Source organism: Aythya fuligula, chromosome 2 (assembly GCF_009819795.1).
Source record: "Aythya fuligula isolate bAytFul2 chromosome 2, bAytFul2.pri, whole genome shotgun sequence".
NCBI classification, from domain to species: Eukaryota; Metazoa; Chordata; class Aves; order Anseriformes; family Anatidae; genus Aythya; species Aythya fuligula.
In genome coordinates, this window is record NC_045560.1 from 121,858,798 (window position 1) to 121,878,158 (window position 19,361).

Sequence of the window (19,361 nt, forward strand, 5' to 3'; positions counted from 1 at the left end):
AAAATATACCTTGCTCTGCAGCTTCATGTACTTCCTCAGGAAAGTCCTTAACAGCTAAAAAAAAAAAAAAAAAAAAACAACATTCAACTCAGAGTAATAATGAAGCCAAGTTCTAAATTGATGAAACTTGCATACAACACCAAAGAACAAAGCGAGCACACAGACACGCTCAACTGTGAATAGAAAATTGCAAAAAGCAAACATGAACTTTTACTAATTTTGAGGGAAAAAATAGATACTTTAAATTTTCTTTCCTGTTTCACTACAGAACTACTGTATTAGTAGGTATTTCACAAATCATACCCTCTAAACATTAATTACTTACTTAATCATTTGGATTAAATCACAGTAACTTGAAAAAAATAAACACATTTCCTTCCTGAAAGATGAGTAAATTCAACTTAAACTGAGGCTTCCATGGAAAAATTAAATATTTTTATTTTTATTGTAATTGAATTTGGCATCTTTCAACTCATTAGCTGTCCGCTTCAGCTTATGATTATACAGGTAATAGATACTTCCGATTTATCTACGCTACAGCATTTCTTGAATTCATTCTAAATTAAGCACTTGTGTCTTTTTTATTCGCTTATCTGGTATTTGAAGATAAAGAGCGGACCAAAGACTAGAATTATTTTAAGTGGTTTAGCTAATTAGAAAACAGCAACAGCAAAAAGCATCCACACCAAAGTAGCACTAGTATTGGAACCTGTAAAATCTGAATTTGTTTCCTGCAAGATACATTTTTTTGAACTTCTGGAAGTAGGCACTAGTTATGAGCCAGGCTCATGGCAAGCAGGCTGAGTGCCTAGGCCAAATGACTGTGTTCCAAAGACCAGCAGAAACCCTCACATGCCCCATTTTGTCTCAGTAATGCAATCTCAAGATTTAAAGATGAATCTTTGAGGATGGTAATATTAAGAAGAGTCTTAATTCGTAGTCAGAACTCTGGCTTGATAACTATAGATGCTGTAATGAACATTTCCCATAACTGGTATTACACTGTGATTGAAGATTACACAGATCTTATATTCCAATATAAATTCACCTTGCCATTTAAATAACGGCCTTTGTGCTAAGTTTACTAAAATATTTCTCTGATTTTAAAAATTATACTCCAATAATACTTATTATAGAGATGTTTCACTTTAACTACATATGAAATAAAAAGGACTTTCCAATACGCCCGATATACATATATGTAAATGTACACTTGTGTGTACATACATGCACCTATAGACTATACCTGTATCTTGAGTCTCAGTCTCCTCTTCATGTTTTGGTTCTGAAAAGAAAAAAAAAAAGTGTGGTTGTTTTTCATGAAGTATCCTAAGAATAATTTATTTGTTAGGCATCTAATTCATTTCTCTTTTGACAAACGCAAAGCTCTCAAAGGTTTCCTCTACTTCTGGAGCATGCTTAGATATATGAACCCTCGCTGGTACCCATAGGGGGAATTCTACATATAAAACATATCAAACATGAACATAATGCTGAAATTTCAGCATTCCTATGCACACAAATGAAATATTGAAAATAATGACAACAATAAAGCTATCATTCTGTACATTATAATTCACCTATACTCCCACTTAAGTTTAAAGTGGGAGTATAAACTTAAATTTTATCTTAAAAGGTAATAATAATCACTTGGATCCCCCTCCATCCCTTTAAAAATATTCTTACAATATACTTTCAAATACTAATCCAAAATTCTTTCTTTCTAATCAAAAACTAAAACTTGTTTTCTTTCTCTAGTTTCATTGCTACAAACTACATAAAAAACTTATCAAAATATTGAAAGTTGTGCACAATAATTAGACGATTGATTTATTTACACACTTTACTGTGGGCAAAAATATACAAACATTTCAGCTAAGGAATTGTTAATGTTAGTAATATCTATAGAAGATATGAAGAGACCATTCCTTTCCATATGCTAGACACACACACAAAGCGACTGCAGCGTACAATAGGCCTCCAGTTTGTCTCAATGCCATGCAAAGCAGAAGTGAGTATATGAGCTGTGATCCTATTAGAGAGGTTCTATGATCTTAATTAAGAGCTAAGTCATACAAAGAAAGAGTCAGAAAAGAAACTGAACTGCTCTGGCTAACAATCATTTCGGCAGTGCCCTCTCAACTTTCTGTGAATTCATGGGAGCATCAAGAATGGAGAAAATACAGTCAGAGTGTTTGCCACAAGAGGAGAAACACATCTGACAGATACTGAGAAGATGCCTTGACTCTAGGATAGAGAAGCATACACTTCAGCTAATTTCTCTGACATTTGCATCTGAAGCTTTAAAATGATTCTTCTTGTGGAACTGAACTTAGAATCATAGAATCCTGAGTTGGAAGGATTCCAACTCATAGAATTCCTGAGTTGGAAGGGACCCTTAAGGATCATCAAGTCCAACTCTTGACACCGCACAGGTCTACCCAAAAGTTCAGACCATGTGCCTAAGTTCACAGTCCAATCTCTTCTTAAATTCAGACAGGCTCGGTGCAGTGACCACTTCCCTGGGGAGCCTGTTCCAGTGTGCAACCACCCTCTCTGTGAAGAACCCCCTCCTGACGTCCAGCCTAAATTTCCCCTGCCTCAGCTTAACCCCGTTCCCGCGGGTCCTGTCACTAGTGTTAATGGAGAAAAGGTCTCCTGCCTCTCGACACCCCCTTACGAGGAAGTTGTAGACTGTGATGAGGTCTCCCCTCAGCCTCCTCTTCTCCAGGCTGAACAGGCCCAGTGACCTCAGCCGTTCCTCGTACGTCTTCCCCTCAAGGCCTTTCACCATCTTCGTAGCCCTCCTCTGGACACTTTCCAACAGTTTCATGTCCTTTTTATACTGTGGTGCCCAGAACTGCACACAGTACTCGAGGTGAGGCCGCACCAGCGCAGAGTAGAGCGGGACAATCACCTCCCTTGACCTACTAGCGATGCCGTGCTTGATGCACCCCAGGACACGATTGGCCCTCCTGGCTGCCAGGGCACACTGCTGGCTCATATTCAACTTGCTGTCTACCACGACCCCCAGATCCCTCTCTTCTAGGCTGCTCTCCAGCGTCTCATCGCCCAGTCTGTACATGCAGCCAGGGTTTCCCCGTCCCAGGTGCAGGACCCGGCACTTGCTCTTATTGAACTTCATGCGGTTGGTGATCGCCCAGCTCTCCAACCTGTCCAGATCCCTCTGCAAGGCCTTTACGCCCTCATTTGAGTCCACAACTCCTCCAAGTTTGGTGTCATCAGCAAACTTGCTCAAAATACCCTCTATTCCTACATCCAGATCATTTATAAAAATATTGAAAAGTACCGGCCCTAAAATGGAGCCTTGAGGGACCCCACTGGTGACCGTCCGCCAGCCTGACACAGCCCCATTTACCATAACCCTTTGGGCCCTGCCCGTTAGCCAATTGCTCACCCATCGTATGATGTTTTTATTTAGCTGTATGGTGGACATTTTGTCCAGTAGGATCCTATGGGAAACCGTGTCAAAAGCCTTGCTGAAGTCCAAAAAAATCACATCAGCTGGTTTCCCTTGGTCCACCATACGGGTGATCTTATCATAAAAGGAAATCAGGTTAGTTAGGCAGGACCTACCCTTCACAAACCCATGCTGGCTGGGACCAATGACTGCTTTGTCCCCCAGGTGCGCCTCAATAAGTCCGAGAACCAACTTCTCCATGATTTTACCAGGCACTGACGTGAGAATGACAGGCCTGTAATTGCTAGGGTCTTCTTTCTGACCCTTCTTGAAAATTGGCACAACATTTGCCAGCTTCCAGTCTACCGGGACCTCTCCAAATTCCCAGGATCGTTGAAAAATAATTGATAGAGGTTCCGCGATGACATCCGCCAGCTCTTTCAGCACCCAGGAACTTCTGCTGTTCTTAGAGCTAACGTCAAAAACATTAGCTTTATGTTTGAGAAGAAGAACTTCTCATCTCCGTGATGGCTTCCATCCCATCTTTGGCTTTAGAATACAGGTGCTAGAAACTCCCTTCTCCAGGAAAAGAGCAAATGTTTCATCTTCCATCCAACTAAAAGTGTGTTTTCATGAGAAGGGTTGAAAGGTGCAAAGGAAGATGGGCCAGGAGACAACAGGGATGAAAACTAGGTACTACAGCTACTATAATGCTGTCTAGTGTACATTCGTGAACTTGCATTTGCTCAAAATGGACAGTCTGCTTTTTATGCCACGTAGGCACAAAGCATGATAAAGGGGACTGGTATGGGCATGTAACCTATATGTATACTCTACAATTGTTCCAGCATTAAAGACTGATCGATTGCTCACACGCACAGGGCATTTGATCATCAAAAACCCCTTATCACATAAGTTACAAAATAATGTGACAGCACGGAAAAATTTAGGACAAAACAATTTCACTTTCATAGTACTTAAAGACTTTCAGAACAATATGGTGATAAAATAAGGGTCATGATATTGTCATTTCACTAGATGTAACAGTTCTCATACCATGTTCTTCATCATAATCCCCATGAACTCTATCCTCTGTTTAAAAGGGGAAAAATTCAGTATTAGAATCCATATAATTTTAAAGATAATACTTGCACACAAATAATGAAGCATCAAGCTTATTCAGGAAAAATACTCAAATCTATAGTGTATTACAGTTAATAAACTAAGAGTTCATTTAAACCTAAGATTTTTTAGAGATTTGGTGGAAAAAAAAAAAAAGATTTTCTGGCATCACAAAGTAGACTTAAACATTCATCACTATCATTAGGGTCGTCTTGTACAAGTCATGAAAACATCAACAAATGACCTACAATTCATAATGAAAACTCTCAAATCGTTTTTATATACAGCAAAATTTTCCACAACTGTATTTTGTAATGCCTTTTTTTTTCCCTATAGATATGACATTTTCCCTGACATTTATACACACTATCTTCAAAGTCCTTAGCAAATCCAAGCTGTTTTTGTTTTGTTTTGTTTTTATCCACAGAGGCATCTCTATGCATTTTAAAATACACACACACTCCTAGATATTTAACCCTCAAAATATTTTTCTTTCCACTTGGCTCACATTACGAAGAAGTAATATTCATGTAGTTCTTTGCATTATTTCAGAATGTAAGTAAATAAAGATGTAATAACTTATAAACCAATATACTTATGAAACTGATACTGTATACGACCTCCATTTGGGGGGGGGGGGGGAGGGGGGAGAGGAGAGCAGAGGGACTTGTTTGAAGACAAAATTCAATGAAAGTTCTATAAGAAGACTTTGCATTGTACCTGCATAATGTTCGACAGCATCTTCTAACATTAGTTCAGTGTCACCTTAAATAAAATTATATAATATTTTAAGTTCTAATAAAGTTTTCACACACAGGAAAAGTTAAAAGGTTACATATTATTTACCTCAAGAATAAGAGAACTAGGCATACTTGAATTAATATAACATTTTATTTGAAATTGACAGATTGTCAAGCACATTCAGGAGCTACATCACAATATAATGAGTTTAGGCATATTTGCATTTAGGCCTAGAATTATGAATAGAGTAAGTCTTTGACAACCTGTTGATTAGGCTGGAGAACTACTCCAGTAAATAGTTGTGCAAGTATTTGTGGCATGTTCTATTCACAACTGTAACAGTAACATAGCTGCAAAATCAATACTGTAAAAATCAGGTTTATTTGACACTGCTTGAAAAAAACGTTTGAATAGAAAACTGACTTAACAGTGAATATGATATACTACTTTGAAGCCTGTTTTAAAAAGCACAAGTGATTATATTACAATCTAAAGTTAATAAAATTTACAAAAAAATTACAAACAAAATTTACAAACCTGGAGCTTCTGGATCGCTTACTGTCCTCTCTACATCCATATCATAATCATATGAAACTGTAAAGTAAATATGAATATATACACATATTTAATATTGCATTGTTTTTTAACTTTCTTGAATGTGTCTTTCAATAGCTAAATGCAACTCTTCAATTGAAAACTATTAAATGACATTTGCAACTAAACACATAGCAGTCTAGTGGAAGGAGCTGGATTACTCTCCCTCCCTTTTCATACCCTTGGTATGAAAACTAGGTACATGAGAGCTGTAAGTCTGCATGAACATTTTTAATAGCTCTAATATGAATCAAAAATATCTTCCTGCATCCTAAAAGTTCTAAAATAGTTCCTTTAGTTCTATTTTAGTTCTACAATAGTTCCTCCTGTTCCAGTGCTCCAATAGTTCCTGTGTTGGTGCTGGTCTACAGAGGACAACCACTGCCAATAAGAGCCAGAAAACAAACCTTGAGAAATACTCAATTCTGGCATCATAGAAATTGAACAATTTTTTTTTTCTTTTTTTTTTTTTTTTTTCCCCATTGCATTGCTAAATCTCTGACTACAACTCTTTGAGATGTTATTTCTATAGTCAGTATGACACATCAGACAACACATGGTACTGAAGATAAAATAACTTATCCTTTTACTTTGTATAGCAGAATTGATTCCAAATCGGTAGCTGGAAAGCAGAAACTTCCCAACAAGGGTAGGAATAAATTTTTTGTGTTTTTTTTTTTTCTTCTTTTTCTTTTTTTTCTGTATCATATAAAAATATTTTGTTGTCATATTTGGCATTAAAAAAAGTCCAGAACTGGACTATTATCTTTGGCTCAATGCTTAGTCCAAACTGAAATCCAGGTCTGATATCAATGGAAGAGGCTGCCTGTACTATAAAGAAGCATTATTAGTAGACAGATAAAAACACTTCCCAGACAGCAGGGAAAATGTAATATCCATCTCATGTTTCTCAGTTTCAGGACTAATGGTTAAAATAAGCCAACACCATTCTGTAAAGTATCAAAGAAGGATGAAGATGGCTAGACGCTAACTGGATGTACTTGCATGCAAAATTTCCTAAAGCTTTGAAGATGAATTAAGGGTGTATCCTAGGAAGACACTACAAGGATAGTTCCATATTAAGTCCTTGGAGCTGACTGACTCTGATAGCATAATTGGCCATAAAATATTAAATAGTCCTGAAGGAGAGGTTAAAACTGTCTGCTTCTGAAAGATGTGAGGTTCTATGTGAAAACACAAGATCCAGACTACTGACAAAAATATAGGCTAGAAGAACCTCAGCACCGTAGAATAGAAGACAGGAATAAGAGCAATAAAACCTTATTCTCAGTTTCTTAGACGGTACAACCACATAACTCTCGCCTGCCCAGATTGCAAACACATGCAATAGCCAGAAACTCAAAGTACAAATTAAATTTTTGCACTACCCGAAGGCAAAGTTTCCACACATACCATCCCCTACTCTTTTAAGAACTATTTGCCATATCAATTATGATGCGTTCATCTCAGAGTAAATATATCCAAGACAGGAAAAGACGTTTAGTGAATAAACATTTTCAAAATGGTATACTACTATACTAGTTTAGCTTTTTCTGTTTTGCTTTTTTATATCATTGTCAGTGTAAAACTAATATTGCTGAGTTTGGAGAAATAAAATTATACCTGGAACTTCAAATGTTTCAGGCTGTGTTGCTCCAAGATCTACAGGATCAGCATCTGAGAAATTGAGAAATAAGCATAAATTAAAAATTTAAGCTTTCTTTTTTTAAAAAAAAAAGTACAGCATGGCACTGCAAATGCTATAAAAGAATGTTATATAAGAATAGACAAATTTCTAAGCAGAAATTCTAAGCAAATTTATTCTAATGCAAGAAATATTCAAAAGAATAAAATTTATATATGTAAAACTGAGAATACATATACTTGAAACACATTTGCTCAAAAAAGATGACTGTCCCTGAAGAAATTTTTTTCCCAGATTCAAGTCTGCTGTTGGAAAACTCATCTCTGTGAAAGTCTAAATGTAAGGAAAATAGAATATATTCATATAACATTGTTCACTTATAACATTCTCTTGAAGAGCTGTATTAGAAGTATATTGAGAATAAGTCTGTCTACAAAAGCTAAACTCTTAAAAATTTAGTTAAAAAAATCTAGAAAGTCCAGAAGCACATTCCGTAGATATGATTTGAGCCCCTCTGTTTTGGGGAGAAATATGTAGCTAGAACCCAGATTAACTCAGTTGTTTGAAAGCCACACTGCAGTAAGTATATAATTTACAGTCAGCTGGATTCCACAACTTGTGGCGTTTTATTATCCCATTTTGATTAAAAAAAATATTTGCTAAATAGTGCTTGCAGTAGTTGACACTTGCTAAGTTTCTATGGCAAGCAGAAATTAAAGAATCGCTTTTTTAAACAAGAAGGGTTTCTATTTGTCTGTTCACATTTTTGTCAACATTTGATTTTAAACATTTAGTCATTCAGATACCTTTCTGAAATGAGTCTGGTGTCTCATAGTCCTCTGTCACTTCATTCTCTAATTCTCTGAGCAAGTCATCTGTTGCAGGAGCTTCAAAAGTTTCTCCATGTGTTTCTTCCTTCTCTTGCCACTGTTCATTTACACTTTCATCTACATCTTCATGTCCCTCTCCTAATTGAGGATACAGATTGTTAGAGAATACACAATCATTGGTAAATTCTGCTACAAGCAAATACTCAGCTTTCAAGACACCTATCATATTTTTCAACTACTCCCCAGCAGAGAAGGGGACAAGTGACTTGTCTCACCCTTACCGTAGTATGAACCCAAAGTATCTGCACTGAATGCCTTCGTTAGTCATTAAGAGAAATACAGCAAAAATCCTGTTTAACAATTCTTGCACTTTACAGAGTGTTTTTAGGAAGTTCTTGTCAACTGATCTGAGCTACTACTGCCAAACACCTCTAAAAAGGAAAAAAAAAAAAAAAAAAAAAAAAGAGAGCCACAGACTGGGGATTTGAATTTTTCAAGTATTTCTTGGAAATTACAAAGTATTTGCTTAAAATGTATTGTGCAGGCAAAAGTACTTTGAGTGCATACCAAAAACAGACTGAGATTTGTCTTGCCTATGTCAAAATTTAGAAATTCTTCAGTGATTTTTAAGTGTTAATGCATTACCAGGCTCAGAATGGACAGCTTCATGAAGAACAGGTTGAATTTCCTCTTCCAATTCTACATCATCAACATTCTTGTGCTCTAAAAAGATTACAAATTGCATTGAAGGTAAGCGCAAAAATCTAAACACTAGCTCAAGGCTTGCAGTGTCTGGTAGTCTCCATAAAATCTTTACTCCATTCCATGAAGTTCTCTGGAAATTACTTGGTGAATCTCTGCAACTCATGTAATTATAAATCCAATTTGGTTTTGTTTACTGTCCAACACAGAACATTTTGCATCATTACATTAAATCATTCTGAAGACCAATCAGAAGAATTTATCTACAGTGGATTTTCTGTAAATAACTTTTTCTTAGTGGCAGTAACATTAATAATTTCAGGTACCTATCCAAACCACAAATTCTCTTTGGAGTAGTTACTTTACTGATACTTTCCTTCATTACTTTCCTACAATTTAGATCACAGCACTAACTTGTCATTTTTGACAACAGAATGTCATTTACAGAAGAAGGGTCTTATTCGTTTTAGAAATAGGAAAAATAAAAACTAACATTACAATAGCAAGGTCTCCTCCTGGCAATTCTTAGCAGAATAAATCCCAAATTGATTTCAGGGACAAGTGATCATCATTTAAAACACAAGCCCAGGACATAATGGGAATTTGTACTACAAATTGCCTTCATATAAATGTCCTGAAATTAACATTGAGAAACTGGCAAAAAAAGACAACACTTGCATTTTCAAATGAAGTACCAAAATGTATGTAAAAAAAAGTTATGAAAAATGAAAAGGAAATTACAAAATACACGTTATAATAACTTAAGTAATTCAAGTTTTTTAAAACAAATTCTATATTCCATTTTATTAGCCATACCCTACACATTTGTGGGTTATTGTGTCTGGTACACATAAACACCAAATAAGATAAGCCTCTTCCATGAACTGGAAAAATATGTTTTGAGTAATATTAAAATGCAAATTGTTTATCTGAAAGCTGGCACATAAAAATATTTTCTCTTGAATTCCTCTTGAACCCAATAAATTTTAGGAATTTTTAAAGTGTATTTTAACATTATTTTTTTCAGAACTAAAATCTATACTTACTGATTTTTTTATATACTACAATTTTAGTAGAAAAGTGAACATTCCAATAAGCTTATCAAATGATTTTTTTTTTGTTTAACTTAAAATACAGAAATGCAAAATTACTAGAATTGAAAAAAAAAAAAAAAAGACTTCCCTATTATCAGATAACTTCAGAAACTGAGAAAAGTTCTACTACTCAAACTACGACATAAAAGTAATATTTAGAAGGAATGGCTGCTGACTATATACTGCTGCTTATGTATCAAAACCACAACCGTACACCTGCAGACAGTTAGTCTGCTGTGATATAGTTCCATGAGAACTGACAAGAGTGCCGTCTATAAACTTTTCATGGTCGGTGATTTATATAAAGCTATTAACAGCCACTCCAGTTAAATGTTATAGTGTATAAACACAAAGTGATAAAAGATTTAATATTCTACCCAAAGTCTACCCAAAGAAATAACAAAATGAAGTTGCATGCTGAGAAACAGCATTATAATTCAAATGAAATATCATGTCTCATTTCTTTTTTGTTTTATGAGAAACCTTACCTGATTTGACAAATGACTGTTCATCAGGCTGAATGGTCTCCTCAGATTCTGGTGATGTTGACTGTTCTGGGACAGATCTTTCTTTTAGGCCTGCATTTTTCAGTTATAAAGTTAACTTTAGGCTTTTCTGATTTGATTCAAATATAAATTAAGAAAGTTGTTTCAAATATATCAGTGACAAGTGAAGTTAAAATTAATAATTCTTCTTCAAAGAATCAATTATAACTACAGGACTGTCCTGATAAACACAAAGACTAAAGTGTACTGAGATAACAATCAAGCATATGTTTTGAAGACAGACACACAATGGGGAAAAACTGGACACAAATTTAAGCATCTGCCTTTAATTCATTGTAACTGAAAAAATTACTGTGCTATTCTCAAGTTCCATTCAGTTTACAGAAGATAATCAGGCAGCAGGTTTTTCTTACTATTTTTCTCTTTGGGAAAAAGTGTTTCACGTAATCACTTTTCTATTTTATGAATAACCAATTTCAAATGTACACTGCTTATAATATGTTTTCTTAAGTTAAATCCTAGAAGATCTTATAAAGAAAACTGTAGTCTCCTCAAAATTGGGTAATTTCTTCTGACACCTAAATTATTGCAGATGGAGTTTCACCACTAAGTTGTTTACTATCTATGCCACTGAGTTTTTCTAAACCAGAAGGCCATGGAGAGAGGAAAAAAACAATAATAGCAAGGACCAATACCAAGATAAGAGAGAAAGAGAGAAAGACGATTCGTATCCTTCTTAGGCAAACACCTGTTCAGGATTGAGCAGGTCATTAATCATGACTTACTGTCCTAGTCACAAGAAGTACACTGAAAAGCTGGAAAGATTATGCCACGTCTTAAGAGATTATACCCCCAAGAAAGAATGTACTGGTATTAGCCTAATCATCCACTCAACCATTGTTTAGGAAGAATTCAAGCAAGAAAAGTTCAGACTAGATCTAATGAAAAACTTTTTGCCCCCATGAGGACAGTCAACTCAGCAGGCTGCACACTGCATTCACATCGTGGAGGTTTTAAGTACCACACTGGGCAACACCCCGAACAGCCTGGTCTTATCTCTGAGCTGATCCTGTTTTTGAGCAGGAATATCAGACTAAGGACCTCTTAATGTCCCTTCAAAACTGAATTCTCCTATGATCGTTTTTCCTGGATTTGCATTTTGAGTTCCAAGGTCAATTAAGATAAAACTACTTTCTTAAATAAACTCAGACACACACCACCCCAAACAAACTAGTTTATCAAGACTTGTATGCACAGAACTCAATATAATATTATTTTTAAAAGCAGAGGCTACACAATAATGAACACTCTTCCGCTGCTAATGCTCTTGTAAAAATAACTTTATGTGGAACAATATAAGTATTATATTTAAAATCAGTTTTAAAAATATTATTGTCAGGTCTCTACTGGAGTCAAATATATGTCTGTACAAACTGGATTGGTATGTCTCCAAACAACTTTGCGTAAACTAGTAAGACCTTATCTTGCACCATAAGAAGCATATGTATTTATTCCATTATCCTATACAATGTGAACAGGAAAACAAAAAACAAACAGAAAAAGAATTAAAAGAAACAATCCTACTACTACTTTTTTTTTTTTTTTTTTTTTACATATCTAAAATTGTCTAAATGTAATTATGTAATTGACTGTTACAGTAGTTAAGCTGTATCTAAGAGCACTATGATTAAGAGTCTTACAGCCTCCTGTTGTTGACACCAGAATTTATACCCGTTTTTTAACCAACTTTCTGCCATGTCATAAAAAAATTCAAAATATTACTGCAGTAATATTAAAGGCTACTTTAAAGTTACTTCCTCCCAAGTTACTTCCTCCCTTTTACAATCATCTTTAGCTATAAAGAAAAAAGCAGTTCCTCATTTTAGCCACTGTTCCAGACTTCAGAATCTGGAAGACCAGAAACAGACACCCTACTTCCACAAATGCTATTTACTTCCTTTATACATACAGCTTTTCAAATACATTCTCATATCTTCCAACAACTCACGTGTCCAAATTCAGACAACTTCAGTGATGAATGAATTTGGTACTAAAAAGACATTTCACAACCAACTGGCATTTAGGGTGTATAAAAGGAAAGAAAGGACTAGTGAGAATATCTCTTCATTTTTGCTCGCACGTTTTTCAACTTTGTTTTCATGCTTTATGTATATCTGTATGTATGCTTTATATGAACTGTGCGTTATCACTGATTCCTGTTCGGTCCTGTTTAGTATGTAACAGCCATTTATGTTTTACAAGATACTGTTTTCTCTGATCTTTTTCTCAGAATGAAGTTAGGCTCAATTTTTACTTGTGTTGAACTTTTTGAATTTACATCTTAACTTGCCATGTTAAATTGAACAACAATATTTCAGTGAGATATACAAAAGCATGAAAGGTATCTGAGGAAAAAAAAAAAAACAAAAAACTTTTACTGTGTAGCTATCTGTATAGCCTGAAGTACTACTCAAACAAAATGCTCTTTGAAAAAGAAACTTATTTAGAACCAGATAAATTTGGTCATATCTTGGCTCATGGATACGAAGATCTAGTAATTAGGTAACTCATTCTAAATTTCACTCCTAGACTGTCATATTAGGGAAGAAAATAAAAGTGATGTGCATTTAGTACTGTGCCACTATTCTCGAGAAGTGTGATCTGAATACTCCTCCATCAAACGTGTATTAACACCTAATAAAGCACAGATGACTTATCGTAACCATCATGACTGAGACCTAAAAAAACACTCATTATAGAAGTGCATTTATTAAATCATTTTGTCAAGATTTCACTAAGCACTATAATGTTCACAACACACGCCCCTTTTCCTTCCTTCTTCACACATACGAATGTTTACAACATAGCACAGTATATCAACTCTGTCAATTATAACAGCTGGAATCTTAAGTTACTCTTATTTTCTACAGCTTTCATCTGAACAATTTTTTTTTTAATTTAAAAAAAGTCTGTTTGCATTTTGTACCTCTAGGGATCCAAGTATCTTATAGACATGTATGCTATATCAACTGCCTGACATAAGTGTATTGCCAACAGTTATATAGAAAATTTAAGCAGAACAAAGAAAAGAATATAGGAATTAACCTCCAGGAATTTAATCTCACACCATATGCACATACCCATGATCATCTTCTCTATTTAGTTTTGTTTTCTTTAGAACAGTAATTCAGTATTACAATAAGAAATCTTCAATTTCATTACAAATTGTTCTGAATCTTATGTAATTTTATTGTAGAATTATTATTTCAGCATACTAAACACCATTATTTACCTAGTAAAATTAGAAAATACTCCTTTCCTTACATAAATTTGTAAGCAAGTATAGATTCAACAAAATACTGAAATATATGCCTCAATAAATGTTTTGTAACTTTGTTTTGTAACTATTGAGACTGCTGGACAAATCATTCTTTAGTGCTAAAATAGAAGCTTGCTTACAGAAGTATCACATACTTAGTAAATGCTGTTGGAAGAAATTAATAGTTGCAAACCAAAAAACACAAACTGTTCTCTAACTTCAACCAGAACACAATAATAGCAGCAAATCATTCTTCTTGAAATGCAAATGGAATCCAACAGCACCCATCAGAAAAGAAACAAGTGGCCCAATTTTCTTAAGCATTCATTACCAGAAACTTGGAAAAGTTGGGTAAACTGAAAAATGACAATTAATCAAGTTTTCAGACCTAACAGTAATAAAGAAAGAACAAATGAACAGCAGAATATATTGTCACAGGCTCAACCAAAACTTGTTCTAATACACGTCTCATAAATTAACACAACACAGAAGTTGGTTTGACTGTCTGGGTATAAAGCAGTCTTCTCAGTCCACTTCAAGAAATTAAGTTTAGCAAAGTAATAATTCACACTTATCTGTTAAGTTCCTATGACAATATATTCAGTTAATGCTCCTCTCTGTGTCCAGATAATCCTCTTAATATTGCTTTTAAACTTTCATTTGATATACAACATTACAATTTCAGTCCGGCATATTAACATATGTACATATTTGAGTTTCACAGCAGACATTTTTTTGTTGTGTTTATAATGCCAGTACATGCTTAACAGTTTTCAAAAAATATATAACTTTTGTTCACACATTTCCAAAAAGCCTTAGTTTCTTTCTTATTGCCATATTTACCACACTCTATAAATACATCGCAATTCTCATTCTTCAGTCTGTTCCTAATTAGCACAATCAGAACTCAGTTTACTTCTTTTCTTTCTTGTCTGTCTTTACAGAGCTTTCAGAATTTTTGGATGGATTTTTAACTACCTTTTTTGCTTCTTTGTCCTTTCCCACCTGAACAGTACCATCCTTTTCACCAGCTGATTTTTTTGTCGTCTCCTTGGATTTTACATTTTTGTCTAGGCTTTTTTCCTTTTCCTTTCCTCTGTCTCTTTTAACCTTGTCAGACTCTCTCTTTAATTTATTCGTATCAACAGGTTTCTTGTCCTTTCGATCAGCAGCATCTTTTCCTTTCCTGGCTTTCTTTTTTTCTTCCTCATCTTTCGTTTCCTCCTTCTTGGATTCCTGCTTCTCCTTTAATTTCTTGAGTGGTTCTTTAATTGCTTCTTTTACTTTTTTTTTTTTTTTTCAGTTAAAAAAGAGGAAATGTTCAGTAAGAGAACCATTCTTAGATCAAAGAATGTATTTTATGAGTGACTATTTAAAAGCTTTGATCATCCTCACGCTTAATGCTTGTTAGATGCAAATTTAAACTTTTATATATGTACATATTTTTAAGATTTAAGCAATTTAAACAAATTAGTTTTGACCTCTGACCTCACACCATGCAGCCAGACAACCTCAGCTTAATATAATAGCATTCACATGAAGCATTAATCTAGGAAAAAACATGCCTCCAGTACCTTTCTGTTAACCAGCTTCTGTAGAATGCTAAAAACAGCTTTGTCTGTGAGCCTGAAAATCACTACATATTTTGAATCTGACAATGGTATGAACATTGTAGGGTCTAGAAATGTCAAGACCAAAAGATAATTTTTTTTTCCACAAATTTTATCAACTTCCTAAGATAATAAATGAAGTTGTTATAACAACAGAAAAGTATAGAATATCATTTTCCTTACATTATTGCTTCAGATTAGTCCAAGACTTATATTTTAAGAATAGATTTCACAAAACTAAGATACAAGTACAAAATAGTTAAAAAGAAATAATGTCCTGGTGAATCAAATCAACTTCAAAATAGATGTTCAATTTCATTTCACTATATTCATTGAAATCAAACTAAATGGTAATCAATTTGTACATTTTTCTTTTCCATATATGGTGTTAATAGCAATATTTGTTGTTGTTGGTTTTTTACTCTTTTGGAGTTGTATCTCTTGTGCTTATTTTCTCTATTTTAACTAAATCAGATATCCAGCTGAGACACCGTATCTAGATAATGCTTCAGAATAGTCAAAACAGCATTCTTCTTGAAACTAGGAAGTTCCATATTGACTTCCAGTTGACTCAGTTTTGAAAACCGTTGTCAGTACCTGCAGCATTCCCCAGAATAAAGAATTTTTAATGTTCAACAAAATTTAGAATTAAATCCATTAAATATATATATTTTTAGTATAAGTAGTAATACTCCCAGATTGTTTGAAAAAGAAATAAAGATTTTATATATATAAAATAGTTTATCTATATTTGATTTTTTTTATATAATATTTTTAATTTTTTATTCAGGTTTTTCAGAGAAAGAGTCGAAGTAGAAAGCAGGAAAATGATATTTCTCTTGAAACAACTGCCTGCCTGTATAACACCTGTGTAATATTTTCTATACAGTGAACAATGACACGGCTCACTCTAAAAGGAAAAACACATTTCCTTCCAACTGTTTTCTGGCATAAAGCATTTGGAAATTATCGCATTTCTTCATTCTCATATCAAACACCTTAGAAAAATAATTCAAAACACATGAAGGAGTTGTTAAATGACATTTATTAAGTTCTTGGAAAAACACAAAATTTGCCAAAAAAGTCAAAAAAGTCATAGCAAGCACAATGTGGAACAAATGCTACAAACTGCAACTTGCATGCAAAAACACTAAGAAAGTCACATTCATACAAGCATGATAGCTTCCCCCAGCACTTTGTTTCTAATGAGACTTTATATTATATGCAACCTGCATTTCTTATATACTGATAGAAACACAAAAAAACACATAGAAGTCTAATGTCTTTAATGCAACAAAGAGACTGCATTCTTTGTATAGCACCATGCTGTGGCAAGGTAACTCAGCACCTCCGAGTTAAGCTAAGTTAAGCACCTGAAGTACATCTAGTAGTTTGGTGTTTTGCTCAGGTTAATTTGCTTTTTGTCTCTTTGTTGCACTGAATACCTTTCGGTTTTTATGTCTTGGTCACACAGCAATGTAATTATGAATAAATATATGCTTTAAATTGGTTGCAACTTTAAGCTTTTTGAAAATTTATGAAGATCATCACTGCAACTGATCCTGCATATCTTACTAAAGGGAGTTTTTGAACTTTACCTAAATTTCTCCTCCCATAAGAAAAAATGTAGACTATTTAAATATAATCATAAGCTGAAATTAATGTAATCAAGTCCAATTACAATAAAGTAAAAGTATAGATAGTATCATAAATTCATGAAAAACAACAGAGGATTTGGCAGTGACCCAAACAGAATACTTATAATCCAAACAAGACAACTGTTACAGAAAAAAATAAAAAATAAAAATCTCTGGTTTGGAAAGCACTGCCATTAAATGACAATAAATGGTTAAAAAAAGTTACCGAAAAATGGGAAGGATAATTGTTTGCTGCACCATTAGACAACACAGCCAACAAAGCTAGTATTAGTAAACATTATAACCTGCAATCTGTGTTTGCAACGTGCATGCACTTCAGACATCATTATCTGCAGAAAGTTCCACACAAAATAATTTTAAAGTACCTTTGACTTTAGTTTTTTTCTTGGCTACCCCTCCTGGCTCCTCACCTGATTTGTTGCAAAATGGAAATAGGTTACATACAAATCTGTGATGTTCAAATTGACAAAAAAAATAAATTTGCTATATAAAAAGTTACCTGTACATAGCAAACCACAATGCTATGGAGAGATATCTAATGTTACCTCATTAAGAATAAATCATCTTCAGTACCAAGGTTGTAGATGTAAGGCTAATTAGCTCAAGCAAAGTACCACGTCACCATATGCACGCTACTAAAGATGCTTCATAACTTCTCCAAGCTAGCTCAGTTCTCTCCACACAGCATAGCGCCATGTAATTATGACCAATATCCCAGCTGATTTCTATGCTAGGTATTGTGCCAGTTCTCTCTCAGACCCACTAAACCTGTATTTCTATGCAGTTTTTACACATATTTAATAAACACATTAACTCAAGATATCTTCAAGCACATATGTACTGTACCTTAAATAAATAGATTTTTTTTCTTACAATTTGTTACACAAAACTGATTAAAATAAAATTCACAATTAAAATGGAAACTCTGGAATGTATAGAGTAAAGGAGGTCAGATTATATATGTTCAGTTTTATTTTCATTTCTAGTTGTAGTGGTCTGGATCCACTTTATCGAATGAAAATACATGCCCAGGCAAAATGCGTCTTTTGCAATATGGCAACGTATTGCTCAAATTCAAAAATGCATTTGCCATTTTCCTTCCATCAAAATACTTGCTGCTTTATTTAAGACTATTTAAGACTGTTAAGACTTTTATTAGAAAATAAACCTTACTCTCCAGTCAAAGGCAGATGCTGCAAGAAGCTGACTGCTTTCTTTTGCCATTACCATTAACAGAAATTGAGGTCATTCAACATCTTGTGGAACTAGGCACAAAGCACACAGGAGAGGCATGAACAGTGCAAAAGCCTTCTCCAAAATATAAAGCAATTAGTGGCTGTATCTTTCTAAAACCATTAAAGAGACTGGATTATCATCCTGACGTGGATTAAGATTTAAATCCCATAAAGCATATGAATAATATGAAAGTCTTGTTGAGCTCTTGCCTCACAGATGACCATCATTGCTGAAGTACAGCATTCTAATTAAAAAAAAAAAAAGTTATTCAACCTTATTAACTCTAAGCAATAAGCACGTGTAACAATAATAAAACAATTTTCTCATATGGAAGGAAGAATAGACTCCCACATTCTTACACAGCAACATTAGTGAAAATAATAAGAGCTGCTCAGCTAAGCAGCACAAAGCCTTATTTAAAGCCCAGACCCTCCCCTATTTGCACAGTTAAAGTGTTCTTGCATTTTTCAGGATAATAACCATCTTACAAGTATGTCTTGACAGGGAAAAAATTACTAAGCCTGATATACACAAAAATATCATACAGATACTTCAAATTATTTTTAAATAAAAGTATATGCATTATGTTGGAAAGCAGATTACAAAATATCCTGTTCAGCAATTATTGATATTTAATTTGTAAAATACTCAGTAGAATACTCTTGTAAAATACTGTAATTTGTTTAAATACGCTTTTTATACAATGAATAGCGTTAAGACTGTCAGCAAACTAATAATGCCTTCCATAACTATGCAAATTGCATATTTTAACATAATATGGATATTCTTACAATATTTTGAACTTTATTGTTCTACATTTTAATATAACGTAAAAATAGTAAGTCATAAATCTTCATTTCCATCTGAATCACTACAGCACAGG

At 34.0% G+C, this 19,361-nt stretch overlaps 1 protein-coding gene across 8 annotated transcripts in view; it reads right to left on the reverse strand.

Annotated features, from left to right (window-relative positions):
• The window catches only part of ASPH (aspartate beta-hydroxylase), a 112,793-nt gene that overhangs the window by 63,367 nt on the left and 30,065 nt on the right, over nt 1–19,361 (reverse strand). For 6 of the 8 annotated variants that reach the window (XM_032180660.1, XM_032180661.1, XM_032180657.1 and 3 more), the window contains 9 exons: nt 10,638–10,727; nt 8,999–9,076; nt 8,330–8,491; nt 7,502–7,555; nt 5,822–5,878; nt 5,264–5,308; nt 4,478–4,513; nt 1,247–1,285; nt 10–54 (listed from right to left, as the gene is read on the reverse strand). In XM_032180660.1, the coding sequence (XP_032036551.1) occupies nt 10–54; nt 1,247–1,285; nt 4,478–4,513; nt 5,264–5,308; nt 5,822–5,878; nt 7,502–7,555; nt 8,330–8,491; nt 8,999–9,076; nt 10,638–10,727 (606 nt within the window). Of the gene's footprint in view, nt 1–9; nt 55–1,246; nt 1,286–4,477; nt 4,514–5,263; nt 5,309–5,821; nt 5,879–7,501; nt 7,556–8,329; nt 8,492–8,998; nt 9,077–10,637; nt 10,728–19,361 lie in introns of those variants that run through there. The other 2 variants (XM_032180658.1, XM_032180664.1) reach the window with 2 other exon arrangements.